The following is a 24,557-nucleotide window of genomic DNA, read 5'->3' as shown; positions in this document are numbered from 1 at the left end:
GTTTTCCAGTCGAGTCTCATGGGGTGCCACACTCTGTCTCCATTTTTGGTATTCCCGGGGGGTTTCATCACTTTGCTCCCCTTGCGGCTCTGTTGCATGCCCTTAGTGTTTCGCCCCAGCGTGACGGGGTCAGATTGTGCACAGTTCCCGCCCTGTGTCTCCAGTGTTGTCCCCAAAGTGCTATGGTTTTAGGGAGGGACATTGTGTCTTGCGGTGGGGCCGAACCTACGGTCCTCTCTGTGTGTTGTCTGCTCTGAGTAGGAATATCGTCCTCGGGGCTTTGTGGGTCAGGATGTCCTCCCCTCCCTCCCTTTTCATTTCTCCCATGTGCTCTAATCAGATGCACCCCTCTCCCCAAGCCGTAGCCCCAGTGCTTTCCTCTGAAGTGCATTCTTCTGAGGTGGGGGTGGGTGGGTATCCACATTGTCTGGATTGGGGCTGGCTCTGCAGACCTCTCTATTGGTTCCCTGGTACATGCCGGTATGTTGTATTCATGTCTTGGAGCATCAGATGAAGCCTGGTCTCTCTCTCCCTCTCCTGTGGAGATATAAACAATACCCTCCCCTGGGTGGGTTAGTGCCCTGTTTCCCCCCTACCCATGTCTTTTCTTTCCTCTTTCCTTCCCCCTCTTATTAGTTGGCTGCCATATATATATTCCTGGATTGGATTTAGCCCCTGCCATAGTTGCTGGACCTCACCCCAGGGATGTATGTGCACAGTAGTTTTCCCCTATGCCCCGTTTTTTTGTTTGTTTGTTTTTTAAGCTTACCTCAGTGGGCTCATGTTGTACTTGTGTACTAGTCATTTGTGCTTGGCCTACTTCACTCAGCATGATTTCCTCCAATTCTTCCCCTGCGGCAATGTGCTTCATGCGTTCGTTGCTGCATTTTAGGGATGTGCACCACTCTGTTGCATGTATAGCCCGCAGTTGTTTGAGCCATTCATCTGTTGATGGAAATTTGGGTTGTTTCCAACTCCTTGCAATTGTGAACTGCGCCGCGATGAACATTGGAGCACAGCTGTCTGGCTGTGGTTTGTTTCTTGCCTCTTCTGGGTAGATGCCCAGTAGGGGGATTGCTGGGTCGTGTGGTAGCTCAAGTTCCATCTATTTTAGATATCACCAAATTGATTTCCATAGTGGCTGTACATACCTACAGGTCCACCAGGAGTGGACGAGAATTCCTATCTCCCCAAACCCCTCCAACACTTGTTACTCTCTGACTTTTTGAATTGGGCTATCTTTGAGGGGGTTAGGTGGTATCTCATTGTTGTTTTAATTTGCATTTCTCTTATGGCTAATGATCAGGAACATTTCTCATATGTTTATTGGCCATTCAGATTTCTGCCCTTGTGAAACTTCCATTCAGGTCCTTTGCCCACCTCCTCAGTGGGCAGTTAGTTTTTCTTTTATTGTAAGCTAGCAGAGTACTGCAGATTTTAGTAATAAGGCCTTTGTCTGATGTGTCATTGCTAAAGATGTTTTCCCAGTTGGTGGGCTCTCTTATCACTCTCTTGATGAATTCTTTCAATGTACACAAATGTTTTATCTTCAGTATATCCCACTTGTCAATTTGTGACTCCTCTGTATTTGTATCCTCCCCTGTTTCTGATAGCCAAGTATTCCCTGTGCCAAGGTGTGTTAGTCTGGGTACTTTAGAGAAACAAATTCACAGAAACACATATGTATAAGAGAGTTTTATGTAAAGGGTAAGTACATATCAAGAAAACATCCCAACCCAGTACTGCCCAAGCCCACAAGTCCAACATTAGCCCACATATCTGACACCCATCCACAAAGACATCCTCCATCTCACAAAACACACGCAATGATGCTGACTGCAGGAGGAAAGCTGAATCAGTGAATGTGTAAGCATTTCAGTGCTGGCAAGGGTCTCGACGTGGCAGCTCCAACACCCAGGGCTGCATTGGGGTAGGTCCATGTGGCTTCTCCTCAGGGATGTCTTGCAGTAAGTGAGCCTTGCCTGCCCAAGCAGGGAACTAGTTAAGGCAGCTTCACCCTGGTCCAAACATCAGAAAGCAAGAGACTCAAGAACTAGAAAGGCCAGGCTCACTGAGCCATTTATCTCACCACCCTTCAATTAAACCCACATGTGTTTATCAGCCAGGTTGGCACAATAAAGTTTAAGTATCTCACAAGGTTCTCAGGTTTGTCCCAATTCCTTCATTAATGGCCCTAATAATTTGGGCTTTTACCTCAGGGTCTCTAATCCACCTCGAGTTTATTCTTGTGCGTGGAGTGAGGTAAGGGTCTTGCTTCATTTTTCTGCAGGTAAATACCCATTTTTTCCAGCACCACTTATTGAAGAGAGTATCCGCTTCCCATTTGCTATTTTTGGGTGCCCTTATAAAAAAATCAGTTGTCTGTATGCTGATGTTTTTATTTCTGGATTTTTAGCTCTTTTCCATTGTTCTGAATATCTGTCATACCAGTACCACACTGTTTTGACCACTGGGGCTGTATAATATGTACTAAAGTCAGGTAGAGCAAGTCCTCCCACTGTGTCCTTCTTCTTGAGGAGTCCTCTGCTAATTCTGGGCTTCTTCCCACTCCATGTAAAGTTGGCAATCAGTTTTTCCAATTCTTTGAAGAAGGATGATGGTATTCGTATCAGGATAGTATTTAACTTATATGATGCCTTGGGCAGAACTGACATCTTTACTATATTGAGTCTTCCAATCCACAAGCAATCTTCCATTTGTTGAGGTCACTCTTGGTTTCTTGTAATAGTGTTCTGTAGTTTTCCTCATACAAATCTTTTTTTTTTAGTCAAGTATATTCATAGTTATTTCAATTTGTGCTTGCTTATTGTAAAAGGTGCTACCTTTTTAATTCCCTCTTCTGTGATCTTGTCTGCTGTGTATAGCAGACTGATAGACTTTTGTTTGTTTGTCTTGTATCCTGCCCCTCTGCCATATTCCTCTATTGCTTCCAACACTCCACTTGTGGAGTTTTGGGGATTTTTTATATATAAAATAATATTGCCTGAAAATATTGATAGTTTTGCCTCTTCCTTCCCCAGACAAATACCTTTGATGTCTTTTCATTGTCTTAGGTTGTTAGCTAGGACCTCCAGTACGATGCTATCATTTAACAATTTCTTGTTTAATGACATTGGTTACACTTTTTTATCACACCAAAAGAAAGCAGAAAACAATGAAAAATTGGGTTAAATGATAAGATATTAAATTTCAACCTAAGCATATTTGCATTAATTCACATTCTGATATATTTTGTCTGAGGGTAAGGCTTTGTACATCTCTGGTCAATAGTCCAACAGTATTCAATGGAGGCTTACAGTGAACTTATCGCGGTTAATCGGTTCTAGACCCTACCGTGATAAATGAAATTCTGCGAAGTAGGATTCCTTATTCAAGTCGAAATGGCGTGCAACCTCCACGATTTTCTTGCCATCTTTGATTATATCCAAAAGTTTTACCTTTTCCTGGATGGTGAGCATCTTCCTCTGGTGCTTATTTTTATTGTCAGAAGGCTTAGAAGAAGCAGCTCGTTTAGGAGCCATCATAGGGCTTAGATAAAATTTCTTAAAAATCGCAAACAATTACAGTACACTGTCCAAATGCAAAAATGCATCTGATACGTAGATCCAATACATAGCGATGCAGACAGAAGCGTGTACAGTATGAGCCAATCAGTGGCAGTAATGACAGAGCATGCGCTGTCACGCAAGAACCGCGATAGAGTGAAGCCGCGGAAGTCGAAGCGCGAAGTGGCGAGGGTTCACTGTATTCCCCACGGGGTCTCTGCAATTGGATTTTGGGCGCTCACTGCCTTTCGTAACCTTCTACAAACCAGGTGCTCAGAATTTAAGCTCTAGTACGTTTCCCTCTTCTGATCTTGGATTTTGCTATTCACAATCCTTGGATCCCATAGGCTGATGTGCTTCTGTGTGAACTTAGCCGACGTCTCACTTAGATGGCTGTGCATTTTCTTTTCTTGTAAGGCTTTTGTCAGGTTTTGCTATCAAGTTTATGCTGCCCTCATAAAACAAATTGGAAAGTGATTTCTCTTTTTCTCTTCTCCGGAAGACAATCTAAGATTGACATTATTTCTTACTTAAATTAAGAATGCACACACATCAGTGAAGCCGTTGGGAAACAAGTTTTTCTTGGCTGATAAGAGTTTTCATTTTGGATTAATCATAAATGTCTAATTTTCTCACTTCATCTTATGTCAGCTGTAGTAATTTGTTTTCTTAAAAATTGGTTTATTAAACCTAAATTCTAAGGTTTATTGATATACTATTGTTCATGATATTGCATTTCCCTTTTCTTTTAAAAAATATTTCATTGTTTGAGGTGAAAATTTATGTGGCAAATAGATTCACATTTAGCTTAAAAATTTATTTTGGTTGGGTGGAAATGTACAGAAGCAAATTCGTTTTCCACTCAGTAATGTACATTTTGTGTCTTGATTACCTGTAATCCCCTCAAGGTAACAACCCTTTCCCCACTTACTTCTAGGTTCTCCTGTTCCCATTCGTCCTCCTTACCTGTCCCTTCCTGCCTTCCGAGATTTGTTTCGGGGCAATGCTGTCCGTTTGTCCTCCTATGGTTGATGGTTCTGAGTATATTTCTCAGAATGTTAGTGTTCAGTTTATAGGCCTGGCTATTGTTTGGCTGAAAGGTGATCTCCTGGGTTTAAGGTAGGGAGATGGGGGTGGGAGTGGGGTTTCATTTCCAAGTTTGACTGGTGTTATAGTATTGGAGAATTCATCAATCTTGATCAGATTAATAGGCATGGACTTTTTCTTTTTATTATTTTGGAGCTTTTCACGTTCTATTGAATCTGTAGTGGTTTTCCATTTTTCATTCCTAATATTATTTGTACTGCTCTCTCTTTACCTTTGGTGCTCTTGTCAGAAATTTCTTAATTTTGCCAGACTTTCTAAATGACCAGCATTTGGCCTTCTTGATCCCTTTTATTAGATAGTTTCTATTTCATTAATTCTGCTTTTATATGTACTTTTCCTTTCCTTTCGTTTCTTGTTATTTAATTTGATATTTTTTCATTTAGATAATTAAGATGATTAGCTATCAGTTTTTTCCTAATAAATGTTTAAGGCTATACATTTCACTCTAGGTATGTTAGCTATATATCACAAGTCTCAATATGTAATTGTCATGACATTCGGTTCAAAAATAATTTCCAATACCATTATAAATTTCTTCTTTGGTCCATGGAATAGCTAGAAGTATATTTCCTATTTTCCAATTCTATGGATTTTTAGCGTTGTCTGTTGGATATTAATTTCTAACTTAAATGCACTGAAACCAAAGAACATAACTTTGAGTGCTTCCTTTATGTCAGTTATTGGTGATAAATTATCTCTGTTTTTGCCTTAAAACGTTCTGGAGTGTCAAGGAAGGGGCCAGGCATTCACATGAAGACTTCTTTCAAATATTTACATTATTTCTAGTCTCTCTGAGGTAATTAGCAAGGATCAGGAAAGAGGGGAGGAAAGAGGGAGGCTGTCCCTGGAGAGAACTGTCTCTGTCTACCCTGAATCCCGCTGTTGAGGAAACCTGAGCACCCTCAGGTACTCTCTACTTTGCAGGTCTCCATCGCCTGTCGCTCAGCTCAGGTCCTTCTGCACTACTTCGTGGGTGCCAATTACTCATGGCTGCTGGTTGAAGGCCTTTATCTTCACACACTGCTGGGGCCCACAATGTTTTCTGAAAGACGCCTATGGCCCAGATACCTGCTTGTGGGTTGGGGTGAGTGAACTGAACTCCCAACCTCTTTCTTTGGATGTCCATGAGATGATGGGAGCCTGAGAGAGCCTTTGGTTAGAGTTAGAGACCCATCACCAAACCACAGCACCATCAATCACACAACCGGAAACACCACCACTGTAATTATCAACAACATCACTGTTTTTTTAAATCATTCTATTAGGGGCTCATACAACTCTTATCACAATCCATATATACATCAATTGTGTAAAGCACATTTGTACATTCATTGCCCTCATCATTCTCAAAACATTTCCTCTCCACTTAAACCCCCAGCATCAGCTCCTTATTTTTCCCCCTCCCTCCCCGCTCTCCACTCCCTTATGAACCCTTGATAATTCATAAATTATTATTTTGTCATATCTTACAGTGTCCAACATCTCCCTTCACCCACTTTTCTGTTGCCCATCCCCCAGGGAGGAGGTCACATGTAGATCCTTGTAATCGGTTCCCCCTACAACATCACTATTACCAACACTGTCATCACCCACCAACACCACTATTGTAATCAATACCATCAGCACCCCTGTCACTATCAACACTATCATTACTGCCAATGATAACACCATCATCAATAACACCATTATCATTATACTATCACTAACACCAACACCACTTGATATCATCAAAGCTATCATCACTACCATTATCAATACCATCAATACCACCACCACCACCATTACTACTATCGTTACCGAAAATAGCACCATGCAATTAGCAACAACATCATCAGTACTACTACCACCATCACCAGTAACAACACTATTAAGAATTCCTCAAGGACAATTGACAAGAGACTCTAGACCAGTGGTTCTCAACCTTCCTAATGCCGTGACCCTTTAAAACAGTTCCTCAAGTTGTGGTGACTCCCAACCATAAAATTATTTTCGTTGCTACTTCATAACTGTAATTTTGCTACTCTTATGAATTGGGCAACCCCTGGGAAAGGGGTAGCGACCCACAGGCCGAGAACCGCTGCTTAGAGGGAGGCATGTAAGGTGTGTGTATGTAAACATATGCCAATGACCCAATGCACATGTAAGAGTCGAGAAGATATTTTTGTGGAATCAGATGCAATTTCTTTCACTTTGTCAACAACTAAGTTTTCGAGATGAGGTTTTCTGGATTAAAAAAAAAAAAAAGACCAGATCTAGAACCCTTGTTTTTACAAACTGTTGGAGAATTTGATGCCATAGGATTTCAAGCAAATCAAAAAGGCCTGTGATTCAGGAGGTCCTTGGTTAGTACACATAGTTTTCACTCCACTACTAACCTAAAGGCTAGCAGTCTGAACCCACCCAGAGGCACATGAGAGACCTGGTGGTCTCCTGTCGTTTTCCCATAGCCAGTAAAACCCTATGGGAAACTCTACTTTATAGCTTGTGGGTTTGCCATGTGTCCGAATCGACCTGACAGCAATGGCGTTGGTGATTCAGGACATTTTGATTGCTATCCCCAGATACTCTCCAAACGACTCCAAACTAGTCAGATGGCAAATCTCTTCTCTCTGGGTTTGGGTTACTCTATGATGTCCTGTCTCATCAGTCCCCACGGCCCCTGGCTTACCATGTTTGGGTTTTGGGGTAAGTTTTAACCAACTATGCTTTGCATCATCAGGGTGGGAGGCAGGCAGATTTGGCCCATCAGCGACTGACGTCATTTCCTTTTGTTTTCTCCTCAGGCTTCCCTGTGCTATCTGTTGTCTCTTGGGGTGTGGTCCGTGCCCAGCTGGAGAACACAGGGTAGGTTATTCACCTCACCTGGCTTTCTGCTTCCCAGAGCCTGTATTTCCCAGACACGCCCAACTCGGAGGAAGCACACCAGCTTGTCGCAAAGACTGTTCTGCCCTCTCTTGTCGCAGCCATCTTGTGTATTTAAATTTTAGGAATGTAGATAAAGTAGTCAGTAATTAGTTTATTCAGGTAGTTTACTCAAGCGAATTAGCACAAAGAGGCTGCATAGATGAGCTGTGACACTGGGTGTGTAAGGATGTACAAATAGGAACGTCAACCATCCTTTTCTGGGGGTTGCGCTACTATCCAATGAACGCTTAGTGAGGGTAGTACGGCTAACGCCTACGCAACACACTCGCATTAGTTAAAGCTCTGCTTTATTTTGATGCAATTTTTGGAAAAAAGAAAAAAACAAATAGGAATGGTTACTGCAACATTATTTTACAGTCGGGGGGATATCATAAGATGGAAAAATGGAAACCAAAAACCCTAGACTGTTCATCCATAGGGGAACCATTGATAAAGCAGTCATGGGTCTACATTTTAGGCCCATATTATGAGGTTTGCTCAAACTTTAGTTCTATATCTTTTTACTTATAGGCATTGAATTTCAGTACCAAGCCCTTTATTCTGTTGTTAAATAATACATATCTATGAGCCCATCTTTTCCCCTCCAAACAATTACCACCACCAAAAACCAACCAACCAACCAAACAAACAAAACACCCCCCAAAACAAAACCACCCTACTTAGCTAAAGATATATGTTTATGTGCTTGTATGAATGTAGAGAAAGACATGACAGGATGCACACCAGGTGTTAATACTGGAGAACAAGTTGATGGCAAGAAAAGTCCGCAATGCTAGTCACGGCAGGAAGTGCTTTGAGTTCTTTACTGCCTCTCAGGTGGATGATTGTGGAAAGCAGGCATGTGAGTGAGCACCCTTTTCCCATAGGGCATGTGACGTTTCCATTGCACCAGGTCTTGATTGGAAGTATTGCCCTTCTGCTCCTTCTCCTTAGGTGCTGGGGAATCAATGGGAACAAGGCAGTCTGGTGGATCATCCGAGGACCTGTGCTGCTGTGTATAACAGTAAGGGTCACCTAATCCTCCCTTTCTTCTTGGTGCTCAGCAGCCGTGGGACACTCCCCAGTCCAGTCCAGTTCTCGGGCTCAGAATGCATCTGCACTAGATCCCTTGAGAAGGAGCATCTGCTCTCTGGGCAGGATCTTTTGAATGAGAAGAAATACGTTCAGATCTTCTCTTGGTCTGTTTTAGCAACTAAGTTCAGGGTTGGACTTTAAGACTCCTTCTTGGATTTTCAAACCATGTAAAAAAATAAGTAGTGGGTTCAACTCAGTGAACCTGTATTGAAAGGATGTGATAGGTAGAAGGCCCTGGGGAAACACGTGGTCTCATCCATAGGGAAGTTCAGAGAGAGTAGCACATTGCAAAGATGCTGTGGAGAGAGTCCTCTCTGACTTCCTTTGACAGGCTTCCCGGTGGCTACGAAGCAGAGGTCAGATCTGCCTCCACTCTCCATCTTTCTTTACCTATTCTGGCAGCAACTCTTCCTCCCACAGCACTCCAGCTCTCTGCTGGGGTCAATAACTTGTTGCAATAGTCACACAGGACTCACCAACAACATTCACAGTTAGGGGAGCGTTATTAGGGAAGTGAACAGGCTATCACACGTCGGAATCATAAAACATTAAGGACACAGTCTTCGGTCCACAGCAGTGCGTCTCCTCAGCCAGTGTCTCTCTGGCCCCCAGCTTCTCCACCACGTGGTTTCTTGACCTTTGTCTCTGTGGGCTAGGAAGGAAGCCCACCCTCTGTGCCCAAGTAGAGTCATATATTAGATTCAAGGTTAGGAATTCCACATCTATCTGTGGGAAACACAATTCAATCTGCCTCTCCTCTGGTATCAAATCTGTCTCCCGCCCAAATCAAGGAGATTAAATGGGGTCCAAGGAATGTACTCTACTCCTGGATCTTTACGCTTGCTGGGAGTGAAATTCCCCATATTGCTTCTGAGATGGCTGCTTTTATACCCCCAAAGGATGGCAATCATAATTAGTCCATTGGTGGTCACTCACAGGTGAATCATACAGTCTAATCAAGACCTTCTCCCACCTTTTTATCCAGGTCCATCAGGAAAGCTAAGGTTATTTGGTGGGAGTAACAAGGCTATGGCTCCAAGAGCCATATTAAATAATTCACTGCACTGCACCAACCCAGGCTAACGGACTCAGCTCCTACTATGTCGAGCTGCCTTAGTGTTGAACTTTCATTCATCCATTTTTTCATGCACGTCCATTTAGCATTTAACGCAGTGGGTTGTGACCCCTTTGGAAGTCGAACGACCCTTTCACAGGGGTCGCCTGATTCATAACAGTAGTAAAATGACAGTTATGAAGTAGCAACAAAAATAAATTTATGTTTGGGGGGGTCACCACAACACGAGGAATTATATTAAAAGGTCACAGGATGAGGAAGGTTGAGAACCACTGATTTAACAAGCACCTTCTCTGTGCTTGGCTTGGCACTCAATACTGTGGGGTGGGGGTGAGGAGTGATGGATGCTCCCATAGAATCTGCCCATAGGGAATTCAGGATCTAATAATTTCCATTCTTAGACACATTCAACCATAATTGAGCCAATATGGGCCCTCATGCTTCTGTAGTTTTCACCTAAGTAGACATGACCCCATCTCCAAAATAAAATTGCATGGCCCTACATTTTTCTAGTTAAACTGGAGTACAAGAAGGTAACATAATATTGAAGATCTGAGAGGATTTAACACATCAGGCATCTTCACAAAATTCTTTTATCTTGGCCAAATTTGAGCCTATGCCCTGTTTTCTGAAGCAAGGAGCCGAGGTGTGGGAAACTGAGAACTAGGAAGAGAGTGTGTGTTAGTTACATGTATATCAGAAAGAGGTTTATATACAAGAACAATTGAATATAGAGAAAACACCCCAGCCCAGTCCAGATAAAGTCCATAAGTCCAATATTAGCTCATATGTCCAATACCAATCTATAAAGTCCTCTTCCGACTCACGAAACACATGCAATGATGCCAATACAGGAGGATCACAGGCCAGTGGGTTGGAAGTCTTGTGGATCCAGTGGCGTTGTAAGCATCTCAGTGCTGGCAGGGGCCCCTCCGTGGCTTCTCCAGCTCCAGAGGTCTGGTTGCATCAGGGTAGGTCCATGTGGCTTCTCCAGCTCCCAGGGTGTAGCGCCATGTGTCTTGTCAGTAGAGCAGCTTTCAGGGAGTGAGGAGAGAAGGAGAGAGAGCAAAAGTCTCTCCTGACTCCAAGGAAGAAATTCAAGAATTCCCAGAATCCTCAGGAGGCCATGCCCACACAGAAGCCTCATTGGACATGACCCGATTGATTGACAGACTAGACTCCACCCCTTTACTCTTAATCCTCTCAAGCCTCAAATTGACACCAGATTATATAACTTCCACAGAGTGGATTCGGACAAATTCTCTATGCTCATATGTTAAAGAGTCTGGGAGGCTGGGGATCTTGTGGAGGGAGGCCCTCACATTCATGGGTTGGAGTTGAATCCCAGTCACATTCTCCTAAGTAAAAATTATTCCCCATGATGCCCTCCCCCCATAATAATGCCAATTTTAAGGTGCTACCTGCAAGCACATGGTTGCTTTCTATACTGTTGAAGTTTAACTGCTTGAAGGCTATCTGCCTGAAGGTGTCTGTCATCCAGAACAATCAGACCATATTTTCTGTCCCACCCAAAGTAGGCCCACTTCCTTCGGATAAGGATCATAGATTTTTTTCCCCCTGGAGAATTGCTCAGGGGAACTTAAGGTCAAGCCAGCTCAAGGTTGAGACAATCGAGGTTGGTCCTCCATCATAGCTCTAGAACCTGCCTATCTTGTTATGTATGTACCCTCCTGTTACATGCATGCCTCTAGTACCTCCCCTACCTATGATGTGTATACCCCTAGCTTGTCTCCCTCCTGTTATGTGTGTGACTGTAATACAACCCCGGCCTGTTACGTATATGCTTACTGTGGTTTGCATGCCGGGAACTATACAAGCTGGTGAAAGAATCCATCATTCTGGATCCAGTCACCATGGAAGAGGTGAGCCCTTGCATATCTCGTCTGTCTCTTTAATTTCTCCTTCAACTGCCCCTTGGACTCCTTTGGATGTGCAGAGGTTTCAAGGGGAAATACAAGGTCAATAGAGTAGAGGGATCATGGAGAGTTTCTTTCTTTCTAATCATTTTATTGGGGGCTATATAACTCTTATCACAATCCATGGAGAGTTTCTTGTGCCATAGCCAGGCTCCCCGGGGAGCATCACTGCCTTGATCAGGCCTTTTCCACCATCCCTCAGACTACATTTTCATTGACTGATCCTGCTGGGTTTTCAGACAGATCAGCAGACTTTATCTGCTGGTCTGTTGGTACAAGATTCCCAATGTTTCAGAAATGGCCATGATGTGACATTCAATAGAGCCCAGATGTTCTGTGAATCTTCCAGGCTCTGAAAGATACAAGAAATCACTATTTAAATTAACCTCTTATTCTTGGGTGTATATTTATAGTTGAAATACATGGTAGGTGCTGATATTCTAATGTCTCCTCTCCTAGTAAAAAATTGGTAGGACCTTGATTAGTACAACTCTCCAAGGGTAGCCTTAGGAGAGAATTACAAAGTACAAAGGCATTCTATCCATATCCTGCTCCCTCTGGTACCCGCAATGGCTGGATTGAGCAATGTGGGCAGATGCCCTCTTGAAAGGCTTTCTTGAGCCATTGAGTAGCTGGTACCATCTGTTATTGCGAAATCACAAAGTCAAATGTCTTCATTCACTTTTATTGAGTCTTCTGTGACTGCCTCAGAACTTGGCAAAATTAGTCATTCCTATCTTGTACCTCTCTCTGTCCTCTACCCTAACAGTAATGCAGTGCATTTCAGAAATATCAGACTCCTATATTTCTCTCCTCTGAAGAGGAGCCCTGGTGGTATAGTGGGTTACACGCTAGGCTGCTAACAGCAAGGTCAGCAGTTTGAAACCACCAGCTGCTCCATGGGAGAAAGACAAAGCTTCCTATTTCCAAAAAGAATTTCAGTCTCAGAAACCCACTCTGTCCTATAGGGTTACTATGAGTTGGAATCGACTAGATAGCAGTGAGTTTGAATTTTTCATTTGGAGAGTTTTCGTGGACATTTCCCCAGACCTAGGATTTCCCCTCCCCATCAGCACTTAACCCTCGTGGCATTCTGTCTTCTGCTTTCCATGGCGAGAGTGACAGATCCTAAGTATTTGCCCAGTTCTTCGTTATTGTCCAACGGAATGAATGGATGTGGGAAGGAAGGAAGGGAGGATAGAAGTGGGTACTTTTTCATGTTTAGCCATTTCTTACTTTCTGTGTGATCTGTGTACTTGAGCTCAGGGAAGAAATATTTTCAGTAAAGGAGAAACTCTATGGTAGGAGTGTTTAGTCTACATAGCAAGTCATGGGAGGAGGGTTTGCAGAGTAGGTTAAAGAGTTTAGGGGTAAGTACGAGTTTGAAGTTGATGGATCCCATCATGCTAGACCTATGTCTGTGCACCAAAAGAGTGTCAAGAAGCACGCTGCGCTTCAGAATGCATTCTGTCGTGTCCAGGGCATAGGAAGGGGGCCTTTGTGTTCAAGGACCTAAGTGTTTCTGTCCTGGTGACAGAATCTTAGTTCCCAATTGGTTCTTGAAAAATCTTCCCGATCAGCCTGCTTGTATACAAATGAAGAAGGAAAAACAGACAAATAAACAGGTTGCTGTCGATGTGAGTCTAACTTGTGGCACCTCTATGTGTATCAGAGCAAGACTGTGCTCTGTAGGGTTTTCTTGGCTCCAGTGTAATGGAAGCAGATCTCCGGGTCTCTCTTCCATTGTGATCTGGGGGTAGGTTCAAACTGCTAACCTTTTGGGTGGGAGCTGAGAACAAACCCAGAACCTAAATGAAAAGTAACACAACCCAAAAGTCATCACGTTTCCTGTGTTGGTCTGGGTGGACTGGAGAAACACATTCATAGACACTCATGTGTGTAAGAAAGAGATTTATATACAAGAGCAGTTGAACATTGAGAAAACACCCCAGCCCAGTCCAGATCAAGTCCATAAGTCTGATATTAGCCCATATGCCTGATATCAATCTATAAAGTCCTTTTCAGACTCACGAAACACATGCAATGAAGCCAAATGCAGGACGATCACAAGCCAGTGGGTAGAAGGTCTTTGGGTCCAGTGGCGTTGTAAGCATCTCAGTGCTGGCAGGGTCTCTCTGTGGCTTCTCCCGCTTCTGAGGTCTGGTTGTGTCCATGTGGCTTGTCTTCTGCAATGTCTCCCAGGGAGTAGCAGAGAGAGAGGTGTCTTCTGCCTCCAAGGAGGAATTGCTAGATTTCCCAGAATTCTCAGGAGAAGCGCATGCCCACAGAAGTCTCATTGGCTATCTCCAGACTGACAGCCTAGACGCCACCCCTACACTCTTAATCCTTAAACTGACACCAGACTAGGGGCCTACCACATTTCCTTTGGACTCAATCCTTTTGAGAGGTCTCCTGGTAACACATGCTGATACCATAGCCGCATGGAAGTGTTTCCTCCATGTGGCTACTTGACTTATGCCCATTTCTCTTGTTTGGTCTCTGGAAGACACAAAGAACAGCAAACCAACATGCTTCTCATGACAACCCTTCATTTCTTTGGAGACAGTCCTGCTTGCAAGTCAGTCACTGAAATCGGTGCCTTTCCCCTAGTGTGAATCAGGTCTGCTTAGAGGGCAACCCTTCTGGGAAGTTTTCCCTGGAAACATCATCGGGGACTAGTGTCCTCATAGGTGTGTGATGGTAACCTGCCCACTCCTCCATCACATCACACCATCCTATGTTTTGTGGTGGACCCAGTAGGCTGTGAGCATATCAAGGGCAAGATCTGGTCTTCCAGCTCTTAGACTTCAGAGTCTAGCACAGACCCTGGCACACAGTATAGTTTCTTAATAATCGGTGGCTGAAAGAAGAAAACATACACACAATTTCTCCTACAACTTCCCTCTGTGCTCTTGTTCTCCTCAGCTTGCCCCTCTGTTTACTGTTTCAGACAGTTCCTGAGGATTCACTTCGAATGTCACATTCTATCCTATTCTTTGGATTAGATGTGATTAACTAGACTCGAACTCACAGTCAAGGGGAGAGGCATTGGGAGCTACCTTTGGCTCTTCCCACGTCCTTTCATCCTGTCAAAATGTTCTGTCTTTGTCCTGTTCACCGGTTTCTTCCTTCTGAAGCTGTTCGGTTCTCTTTCTTCCTCCCACTTAGTTTGTAGCCCCTCCCTGATCTCTTTCTCTCCAGATCCAGACTCCATATTGTCTTCCCATGATGCTCCACCTCCACCATCAAGGCGTGATGAGTTCATTATTGAGGTGTAATAAATTACCCCAAGACATATGACTTAGAGCAATAATGAACACATCTCATCTCGTTATTGTGAGGAAGGAATTTGGGCGTGGCTGAAGTGGGTGGTTTGGGCTCCGGATCTCTCAAAAGAACAAGGTTGCCGTCAAGATGGTGGCCAAGTTTGCAGCTCTCTGAAGGCTAGCCAGAAGTAGGAAGAGCTGCTTCTACAATGGCCAACACACGTCTGACAAATGATGCTAGTTATTGGCAGGGAGGTCCCAATTCTTTCCATCCCGGTCTCTATGCATGCTGCTTGAGGATGCTAACATGGCAGTCGGCTTTCCCCAGAGTGAGAAATCTAAGCGAGAATTGCAGAGTGGGGGAGGGGAGGTGGGAGTGAGGGTGGGGGTGGGGAGGCATGATGGAAGCCATTCTTTTGAGGTTGTCATCTCAGAACTCACATATATCATTTGTATCATGTTCTATCCATCATTTGTATCATAGTCTAGCCATTAAATCTATCTCATGTTCAGGGGAAGGGAATTGGACTCTGCTTTTGGAAGGGAGAAATATCAATGAGTGTGTAGATGTATTTTCAAGTTTCTACCAAGGCTGCTAGTAAAGCACAGAATTTGCCCAGTCCATGATGTGTGTGAAAAGCAGTCTTTCAATGAAGGGCAAGACAGCAACAGGACCTCAAGTTAGCTACAGATAGTGCCGGAGTTCTTTCTAGAAGAGAGCCATTGTGGCATTTTGTCTAGAGAAAGCGGCGTGTAATCAGATAAATGTCCATTTAAATACTGACTCACCACTTCCTACTGCTGGGGGTTATACTTATCTCCTCTGTACTGTTTTCTCTTTGCCAGGTAAGGCTAGTTGTGTCTATTAGAGGGTTGTTATGATGGTTAGATACAATAATGTGTGAGAAGTTCTTCTATCAATAAGTGGCATGATAAGTGCTCAGTGAATGTTCATAACAATAATGTAAATGTGCAGCTGTCTCTCTCGGATGGCTTTAGTGGTGGGCCTCCCTAAGCGACTTTTCAAGATCCTTTCTAAAGTCTCCATTCAAATAGGCTTTGGAACAGTGGGAATTACTACCTGGCTGGCTGATAGTCAGATAGTCCCAGGTGAACGTGAATAAGAAACGGATCGTCAAGTCCAAGGGGACCTTGACACTCATGGCTAGATGGAGACCATCATTTACTTACCCACTTCTGCGGCTTTTTTGTGTTTTGTTTTCCAGGTGAATTTCTTAATCTTCCTGAAAATTCTCAAGCTTCTCATCTCTAAGCTCAAAGCCCATCAAATGTGCTTCAAAGATTATAAATACAGGTGCGTGTTCTGAGGTCAGTAGTCTGTGGCTGAAAGCTGTTTCGAGCCCTCTGGCATTTCTGCATAATGTTTAGAGGAGGGTCCAAGTTTCAGGGTATGTGTCTTTCCTAAGGTTGAGCGTGTCAGGGAGAGCGCCCCTGTAAAAAGGTCTCATGGAGTCATGCGGGACTTTGGAATCACCAGGTAAGGACATTCTGAGCCCATGAACATGAAGTACTGAGAAGCCAAGGACACACGCGTTTTCCCAGCAGGAAATGTTTACAATATCTCTCAGAAGAGATGGCTTGTGGTGAAGGAAGTTGACTTCCTTGGGGTCTGCAATGAGGATCAGTCATGGCCCGGAAAGTGGGAGCCGAGGAAGAGGATTCATTCTGAGGGCCCATATTGGTCATAAAGTGTCTTATGCTTAACGCCAGAAGACCCAAGCCCCCACAGTGGTCATGGGACTATTGCAAAGCAGAGTAGCTGGCATGGAAGGATGACTTGACAAGCCATCACTGTCCCAAGGTACCCCCTTCCCTGCGAGAGGAGACCTCGTTCCCCAGATTCAGTACCTCGGGCACAGGAGAGTCAGTAAGCAACTTGACATCGAGTTGACAGGGACTTATAGGGACGCATGCGCGTCAGAGTAGACCTGTGTGCCCTGGCATTTTCAATGGCAATGTTTTCAGAAGTAGATCACCAGGCCGTTCTTCAGAAGCATCGCTGGCTGTGCTTGAACCTCCAGGAAGTGTAAGGTGGAATCAGTACGTAGAGTAGTCTGCTTCTTTGTGCTTTCCTCTCACCGTTTTGGTTGGCCATCTCTTTTCTTATTTATTTGTTCTCTGTGCCGAGTATAATATAATTGATTACAAAAACGTCCCTGTCATCAAGTTGATTCGGACTCATCATAACGACCCTTTAAGGCGGATTAGAACTGCCCTTGTGTGGTTCCAAGACTGCAACTCTTGATGAGAGTAGAAAGCCTCCTTTTTCTCCTGAGGGGAAAGTGGTGGTGTCAAACTGTTGACCTTGTAACCCAACACATGTAACCCACTATGCCACCAGCTTGATGCCTATTAAGTATCAAAAAGATTAGGGCCTGTCTCTCAGGACACATTCAGACCACTTGACTGTACTCCCTTGCCTACGGGATCTTACAGCATCTGTGAGCACAATTTGCGCAGAAAGTAGTGCTAATTCTCTCATTTCCAAGTTCTGGGAGGTCAACAAACTGTCACCCCAGTGGATCATCAAGCAGTTCACCCTGCCCTCTTCCATGTTAGAAGGCTGCTTCCAGACCCCATTGCCTGTGATGTTTGTTTTCTTGAGGTGCCCTACTGGGGTCAGGAAGAGGGGACCCATTAGTCTCACTCATTTTTCCTGAACTCTAGTAGGAACAACCTTGCCTCTGGGGCTCCAAGATTTTGAGAAATGTCAGAATGCAGCTCTCAAGATTTGGCCCCCCACCAGAAGTATGTTTTAGGAACATTTAAGTTAAACACATTTGGGCCCTGCCCAAAAGGCAAGTTGCTAGGAGCCAGAGAACTTTCTGGATGCTCGTCCTGGTCCCAGTCAAGTGGAGGAAATTGTAAATGGCTCGGTTGTCTGGCCCGAAGAGGGAGAACTGAGACAATTGTGAAGGAAGGCCTTCAGGGCTGTAAACAGTGAAAGTCGTGCCCGGACAGAGACGAGAGGACACTTGGCTGAGCCAGTCCTGGGGGTCCTTGGCATGGCTGCTGTGTTCTGCCCCTACACAAAGTTCTTACTTGTGGAAATGAAGGGCAGGCAGAACTTTCAGAGAATGTATTGGTCATTCTATTGTAAAGGTGGAGCCCTGGTGGTGTGGTGGGTTACCTGTTGGGCTGTTGGGTTACAACAATGGTTTTCAACCTGTGGGTAGTGACCCTTTGGGGGGGTGGGGCGAACGACCCTTTCACAGGGGTCGCCTGATTCATAACAGTAGCAAAATGACAGTGATGAAGTAGCAACGAGAATGATTGTATGGTTGGGGGCTCACCACAACATGAGGAACTGTATGAAAGGGCCATGGCATGAGGAAGGTTGAGAACCACTGGGATACAAGGTCAGCTGTTTAAAACCACTAGCTGCTCCTCAGGTGAAAGGTTAAACTTTCTGCTCCTGCATCAATTTATAGCCTTGGAAACCCAAAGGGGCAGTTCTTCGCTGTCTTATGACAGGTTCTATGAGATGGAATCAGCTCAATGACTGAGGTTGATTTTTGAGTTCTGGTCTATCATAAATGGAAGCTTGCTAGGCGTTTCTTCTGAGGTGCCTCTGGGTAGACTTGAGGAGCCAGTCTTCTGGTGAGCAGCTGAGGGCATTAACTGTTTGACCCACCCAGGGACTCCACAATATAGCATCAGTGTGCCACAGGTTGATCGAAGTCTTTGAGATTGCAAGTGGTGAAAGCAAAGACTAATGACATCCTTAGAGACACTCATAGCTAATGTTGACTGACCACCTATCGGGTGTCAGGTGCTGCTTATTCATTCCAACCTCACAATGACACCACTAAGTAGGTGCTGTTATCATCATCATCCTCAGTTTACAGAAGATGAAACGAACACAGAGGTTAAACAAGGTTATACGGGGGGGTAGGCAAAAAAAATTCCAGAATTTCTTTTCAGAGCTATTATTTAAATTTTTTTTTTACAAAACAACCTATCACCTTCAAAGTACTCTCCATTAGACTTAAAAACATTCTTCCAATCTGTGATTCCATTCTTGGAAACATTTTTCAAACTCATCTGTTTGAATGACTGACAGCACCTCTCTCCTTTTTTTCTTCACCTCTTCTACACTGTCAAATCACTCTCCTTTCATGTCCCTTTCCATTCACGGAAACAAAAAGAAGTCTTATGGAGTGAGGTCAGATGACTAAGGTGTGTGGGGCAAGAGGCATGCTGAGTTTTGCTAAAAACTGGTGCACAGGGATGGCTGTGTGAGCAAGTGCATTGTCCTGGTGGCAAAACCAGTCCCCCGTCTGCCACAAATCAGGCCTTTTTTGGGCCACACAATTACACAATCTTTTCAGAACCTCTAGCTAGAAAGTTTGGTGGAATGAACTCCAACTGCACTCAGAGCCAACATTTTCGTTCGTTCAGGAAGTTGATGGACGTCCAGAATGAGGTTTCTCATCCATTGACATTTCACTTTTTTGGAAATGAGAAAACCACTCGGACACTTGAGTTTTTCCCATAGCACTATTCTTGTGTGTTCCATATCACAACAGTTTCTGCGGCACTTTTCCCGAGCAAGTAACAAAACGTTGTGGCTGTGTGCTGTTCTCTGAAATTGGGCATCCCATAAAAGGGGGTTAGAGCAAAACTGCTTTTACAAACAAATTCGCTGTGACCGGAGAGAACCTTCTCAGGTGACCCCACTGTGGGAAAAATGCATACTACAAAAGCTCCATTCTGCCCAGTGCAATTCCAGTTTTGGGGGGTACCCCCTTATGTTGCCAGGAATTGGCAATGCAGGGACTTGAACGCAGGCCCCAAGGACTCTCCCTGCCCTCTATTGGGCGTAAGTACAACCCCTTCCTCCTTCCACTGATCCTGCTCATGGGCCCAGAACACAGGCTCCATAAATATTTATTGAATAGTTAAATAGCTGCAAGGAACTAAACCATTTAAATAAACGAAAGATTATGGATGAAAAATAAGTATACACAAGCCCCGCTCCCCACCCCCAAGAATAAACTGCTATAGTTATTTATGGATTTTAAACTCAACAAGGACACAAATAGTCCTTGGTCTAAGGTAGAAGTTGGAACAAATAGAAGAGTGGGGAATCCCTTCGATGTGGTCTAAGGTAGAAGTTGGAACAAATAGAAGAGTGGGGAATCACATTATGGTTACCACACAACCATAATGTGTACATAAATAGGGTTCTTCTTGAAAAAACAATCCCACACTGATTGCCAGGCGTGATCCTGGCTGGATCCTGGAATAGGAGTAGTGGGAAAACGGGTGAAACCCAAAGAAAGGCTACAGGCTAGTAATTAGTAGTGTCCCAAGCTTGCTTTCTTTAGCTTTGACACATGTGCGGTTGTTATGTAAGATGTTTCCCTAAAGGGAAACTGGGTGAAAGGTGTACAGGAATTATCTGTCCTATCTTGCTATTTTTCCAGAACTCTAAAATTAGTCCGAAATAAACAGTTTATTTTTTAACGGTCATTAAAAAAACCCACAAAACAACCAAACAACCCTTCCCACTGAAATGCCCTCCCATGGTCCCAAGCAGTAGCTTGGAGTAGGAGCTGGGTCTGCAGGTAGGAGTGGTAACTACCGTAACCAGCGGCTCTCGAGCCCACCCTGACACACGGCAGCCCCACATGTGTCAGAGGAACATTGGCTCTGTGGGGGTTCAGTGGTTACATTTTGGGAAGTAGAGCTCCAGACCTTTTTCTGCATGGACTTGAACCCCCAACGTTTTGGCTAACTGCTGAGTACATTAACTCCAGTACATCGCCCAAGGACTACTAGTCTGGAAGTCTGTATTGTTAAAACCTAGCTAAGCCAGAACAAAAGTCACAAACGCAAACACTTGCAAGGAACACAAGTGAGTACGACAGTTCGGGGTCCCTGGGGATCGTCTACAGTAGGGGTGGGAACCTTTTTCTGCCAAAGGCTATTTGAATATTCATATCATTATTTGTGGGCCGTCCTTGTCAAACGTTTAATGGACTCGTCCCTAATGTGAGGACTTGAACCGCTTCTCTTGGGTGAGACCTGTGATACTAGCTGGTATTCGAGATGCCATGGACCTTATATGGCCCTTAGTGCATTGACCATTTGTACTACCCAGGGACCCCTTAGAATCCATAACTAACACTCATTGCTGTCAGTCCATTCCACCTCATAGTGACCCTATAGGACAGGGTAGAACTGCTCCTGTGGGTTTCTGAGACTATAATTTTTTACAAGTGTAGAAAATCTCATCTTTCTCCCATGAGTGACTGGTGGCTTTGAATGACTGACCTTGCAGTTGACAGCCTAACGCCTAGCCCACGATGTCATCAGGGTTTCTAGTCTTAAGTTCGATAGGCAGATGATAATCTGTAGGGGCGAATGCATTCATTCAGGCCTCTGATGATTCTTGAGCACCTACTGTGAATTGACTGTAGGTATACAACAGCAAACAAAACCACACTGGCACTTATGGTATTAAGTGTGTGGTCAAAGGGCACACTGAACAATCAGCTATTCAATAATCACAATAACACCAACAACACACCACAGATTAGAAAATATTAGACAGGGAAAAAATGAGGAGCTGATGCCAAGGGCTTAAGTGGAGAACAAATGTTTTCAGGATGAGGAGGGCAACGAATGTACAAATGTGTTTTACACAATTGACGTATGTATGGATTGTGATAAGAGTTGTATGTGTCCCCAATAAGATGATTAAAAGAGAAAATGTTGCCGGTTCACTTGGTGACACTGGTAACAGCTATTTGGTTGTCATTTACAGATTGGCAAAATCAACGCTGGTCCTTATTCCTTTATTGGGTGTTCATGAGATCCTCTTCTCTTTCATCGTGGATGAGCAAGTTCAAGGATTTTCCAAGCTAATACGACTCTTCATTCAGTTGGCCCTGAGCTCCTTCCATGTAAGTGGGTATCTGAGTGCTATGTCTTGACTTGCATTGGGAGCAAACCCCATGCATGCAATTCAAACAGTCTTGGAGTGGAGAGCGAGCCCATGGGTGCAAATCAAGTTCTAACCTCAGCAGGCTGCATCAGTGAGAGCCTTTGGTATTAGAGGGGTGTGTAGATGGAAATGTCATTTTGAGCCTACCATCGTGACTCAGTCACAAAGCAGGGAAAAGTGGTCAGTGTCCGGGGTTTTTAGAGTTGGGGTGACTCATGAGCATATTCACTCTGAATGTCAACATGAAACCTTTGATCAAGTGCCTATTTTTTGCCGGGTTCTCGGTAGAGCTTTGGGCCATTATCTGCAGGGCAAAGGGCATTACTCAGAAAGGGGGATGACTTGTGTAGAGTCCAAAGTAGGGGTGCCTTGACAGATGTGTGGGGGCTGGGACTGGAAAGTGGAGCTCAGTTATGGTTAGGTAATCCAGCTGTTTTGGTTATCCAGCAGCGTGTAAAGGAGCCCTAGTGGCATAATGGGTCCTGTGTTGGGCTGCTGACCACAAGATCAGTGGTTTAAACTCCCCAGTCACTCCAAGCGTTTTGCTCCCATGAAGACTTACAAGCATAGCGAAGTACTTACTCCAAGACTCACTGCCATCAAGTCGAATCTGACTCATTGTGACCCTACTGGACAGAGTAGATCTGCTTCTAGGGAGACCTGGTGGTCTAGTGGTTACATGTTGGCCTGTGATCTGCATGGCCGGCAGTTCAGAACCACCAGAAAGACTGGGCTTTCTACTCCTGTAAACAGTTGTAGTCTCGGAAACCCAGAGAGGGTCCATATGAGTCAGCATTGACTCGATGGCATTGAGTAAGAGAACGGCTTCTATGAGTTTCCAGACTCTTTCTAGGAGGCGGACTGTCTTGTCCCTTAGTGCAGTACCAGAGGGGTGAAAAGGTTTAACTGGTGGTGTGAGTCCACCCAGAGGCACCTCAGTCTGGTACCTATTTCTGGAAAACACACAGCCATTGAAACCCTATGCAGTACAGTTCTACTCTAATACTCATGTGGTTGCCAGGAGTCACAGTTGACTCCAAGGCAGCTGTTCATGTTTCCATGGAGACCACTGCCTGCCTGCTGTGTGGACATCCTGAACCAGGCTGCCTACAGGAAATGCACAATATCCTTCCCCTGGACAACAGTTTATAATTCCTTCCCCATTTCAACTCCTTCCCAGCCCAGAGGCCCCTTATCAGGGACTGGTCTTTGAAATGTTATCAAGAACAATGAGAGGAGGTATCCCCATCTGACCTTCACACTCTAACTCAGCGGTTCTCAACTGTGGGTCCCGACCCCTTTGGGGGGTCGAGCGACCCTTTCACAAGGGTTGCCCCGATTCATAACAGAAGCCAAATTACAGTTATGACGTAGCAACGAAAATAATTTTATAATTGGGGGGGGGGTCGAGCGACCCTTTCACAAGGGTTGCCCCGATTCATAACAGAAGCCAAATTACAGTTATGAAGTAGCAACAAAAATAATTTTATAATTGGGGGGGGGGTTGTCACCACAACATGAGAACTGTATTCAAGGATCGAGGCAGCAGGAAGGCTGAGAACCACTGATTTAGACGATCGGGAGGGGGGCTAGAAGACATTCCCTTGGCGTAGAGTACACTGCTGGCGTGCCTGCTGCTACTGGCTGGGGCGCAGGGAGGCGGGGCAGAGAGGGACAAGCGTGTGCCGCATGCACACAGGAGCCGGAACCCTAGCAGTCACAAGGGCGTTTCTAGCAGGTGGCTTTGTTAGGTGGACTCTTGTCGGTCAGGTGTGGAGAGACTGAGGGGTCAGCCTGTTGGCCATTCCTGCCTGGGTAACAACGTAACTGCTCCTCAGGAAATAACGTGAGGGTTTAGGCAGGGCAGTGGCAGTCCCGTGGGATGCAATAGCCACATGGTCATTGGCCTCCTTGGAGGGCATTCATCCGCCAGTCCGGGATTTAACTATGGAGTCCGTGGGATAAGTCAGCCTGCGGGTTAGTCCTTCTCTTCATGGTTAGTCATTTCACAAGGAGCTGGGTTTCCATGGGTGGCCTCACCACTGTCCTGCTGCCTTCCGTTAGGGAGGAGGCTGCTGACAGCTGGTCGGCAGAACTTGAAGAAATGGTAAATGAGACCACCGTGTCTTCTATGATCTTGCGTTCCTAAGAAACGGAAAAAACACATTTGCCGAGAGAACCATGTTGCGAGGGGACTTTGGGAACAACTTCAGAATGGGAGCAGACAAGTAGAGCAATGATAATCATAAAAAAATTCTCATTTTCCTAAAGCCTGGAAATCATATAGAACATTCTCTAAGGGCAAAGATATAGAGATTAACATTTCATTTAAACACCATAGTCTTTGCCAATGAACTAGCTCGCGTGATTTGAGAATGCTAAGAGGGGATCTGATTTGGACACAAACCTTATTTTTGAAAGTGAAATTCTCAACAATTTGTTGAGAATATACATGGAAGTGTAACCCCTTTCTGATTCTTCAGTGTGGCCTGGCTTGTTTAAAGCTAAACAACCCGATTCTTGCCCCACTCCTCTCTTTAGCACCGTCTGAAATCATGGTAAGGATACCTTGATTGAAACTCAGCAACCAAATCATCTTCATCCCTAACCATGCTCCCCACAAGGAAACAAATA

At 44.6% G+C, this 24,557-nt stretch overlaps 1 protein-coding gene and 1 non-coding gene across 2 annotated transcripts in view; both read left to right on the top strand.

The window, feature by feature from the left end:
- The window catches only part of GLP2R (glucagon like peptide 2 receptor), an 84,210-nt gene that overhangs the window by 52,725 nt on the left and 6,928 nt on the right, over positions 1-24,557 (top strand). Inside the window, exons 9-13 of the mRNA XM_013006298.1 lie at positions 5,598-5,757; positions 7,457-7,517; positions 8,532-8,601; positions 16,177-16,265; positions 21,744-21,882. Of these exons, the coding sequence (XP_012861752.1) occupies positions 5,598-5,757; positions 7,457-7,517; positions 8,532-8,601; positions 16,177-16,265; positions 21,744-21,882 (519 nt within the window). The remainder of the gene's footprint in view (positions 1-5,597; positions 5,758-7,456; positions 7,518-8,531; positions 8,602-16,176; positions 16,266-21,743; positions 21,883-24,557) is intronic.
- Positions 7,785-7,910, top strand: LOC115870624. The gene has a single exon (XR_004046811.1). It is a non-coding gene; the product is annotated as a U4atac minor spliceosomal RNA (small nuclear RNA).

This window comes from Echinops telfairi, unplaced genomic scaffold (assembly GCF_000313985.2).
Source record: "Echinops telfairi isolate 266 unplaced genomic scaffold, ASM31398v2 ScPeMD7_2010;HRSCAF=2546, whole genome shotgun sequence".
NCBI lineage: Eukaryota > Metazoa > Chordata > Mammalia > Afrosoricida > Tenrecidae > Echinops > Echinops telfairi.
Note: the sequence above shows the minus strand (reverse complement) of the source record. Positions and strands in the feature narration are given on the sequence as shown.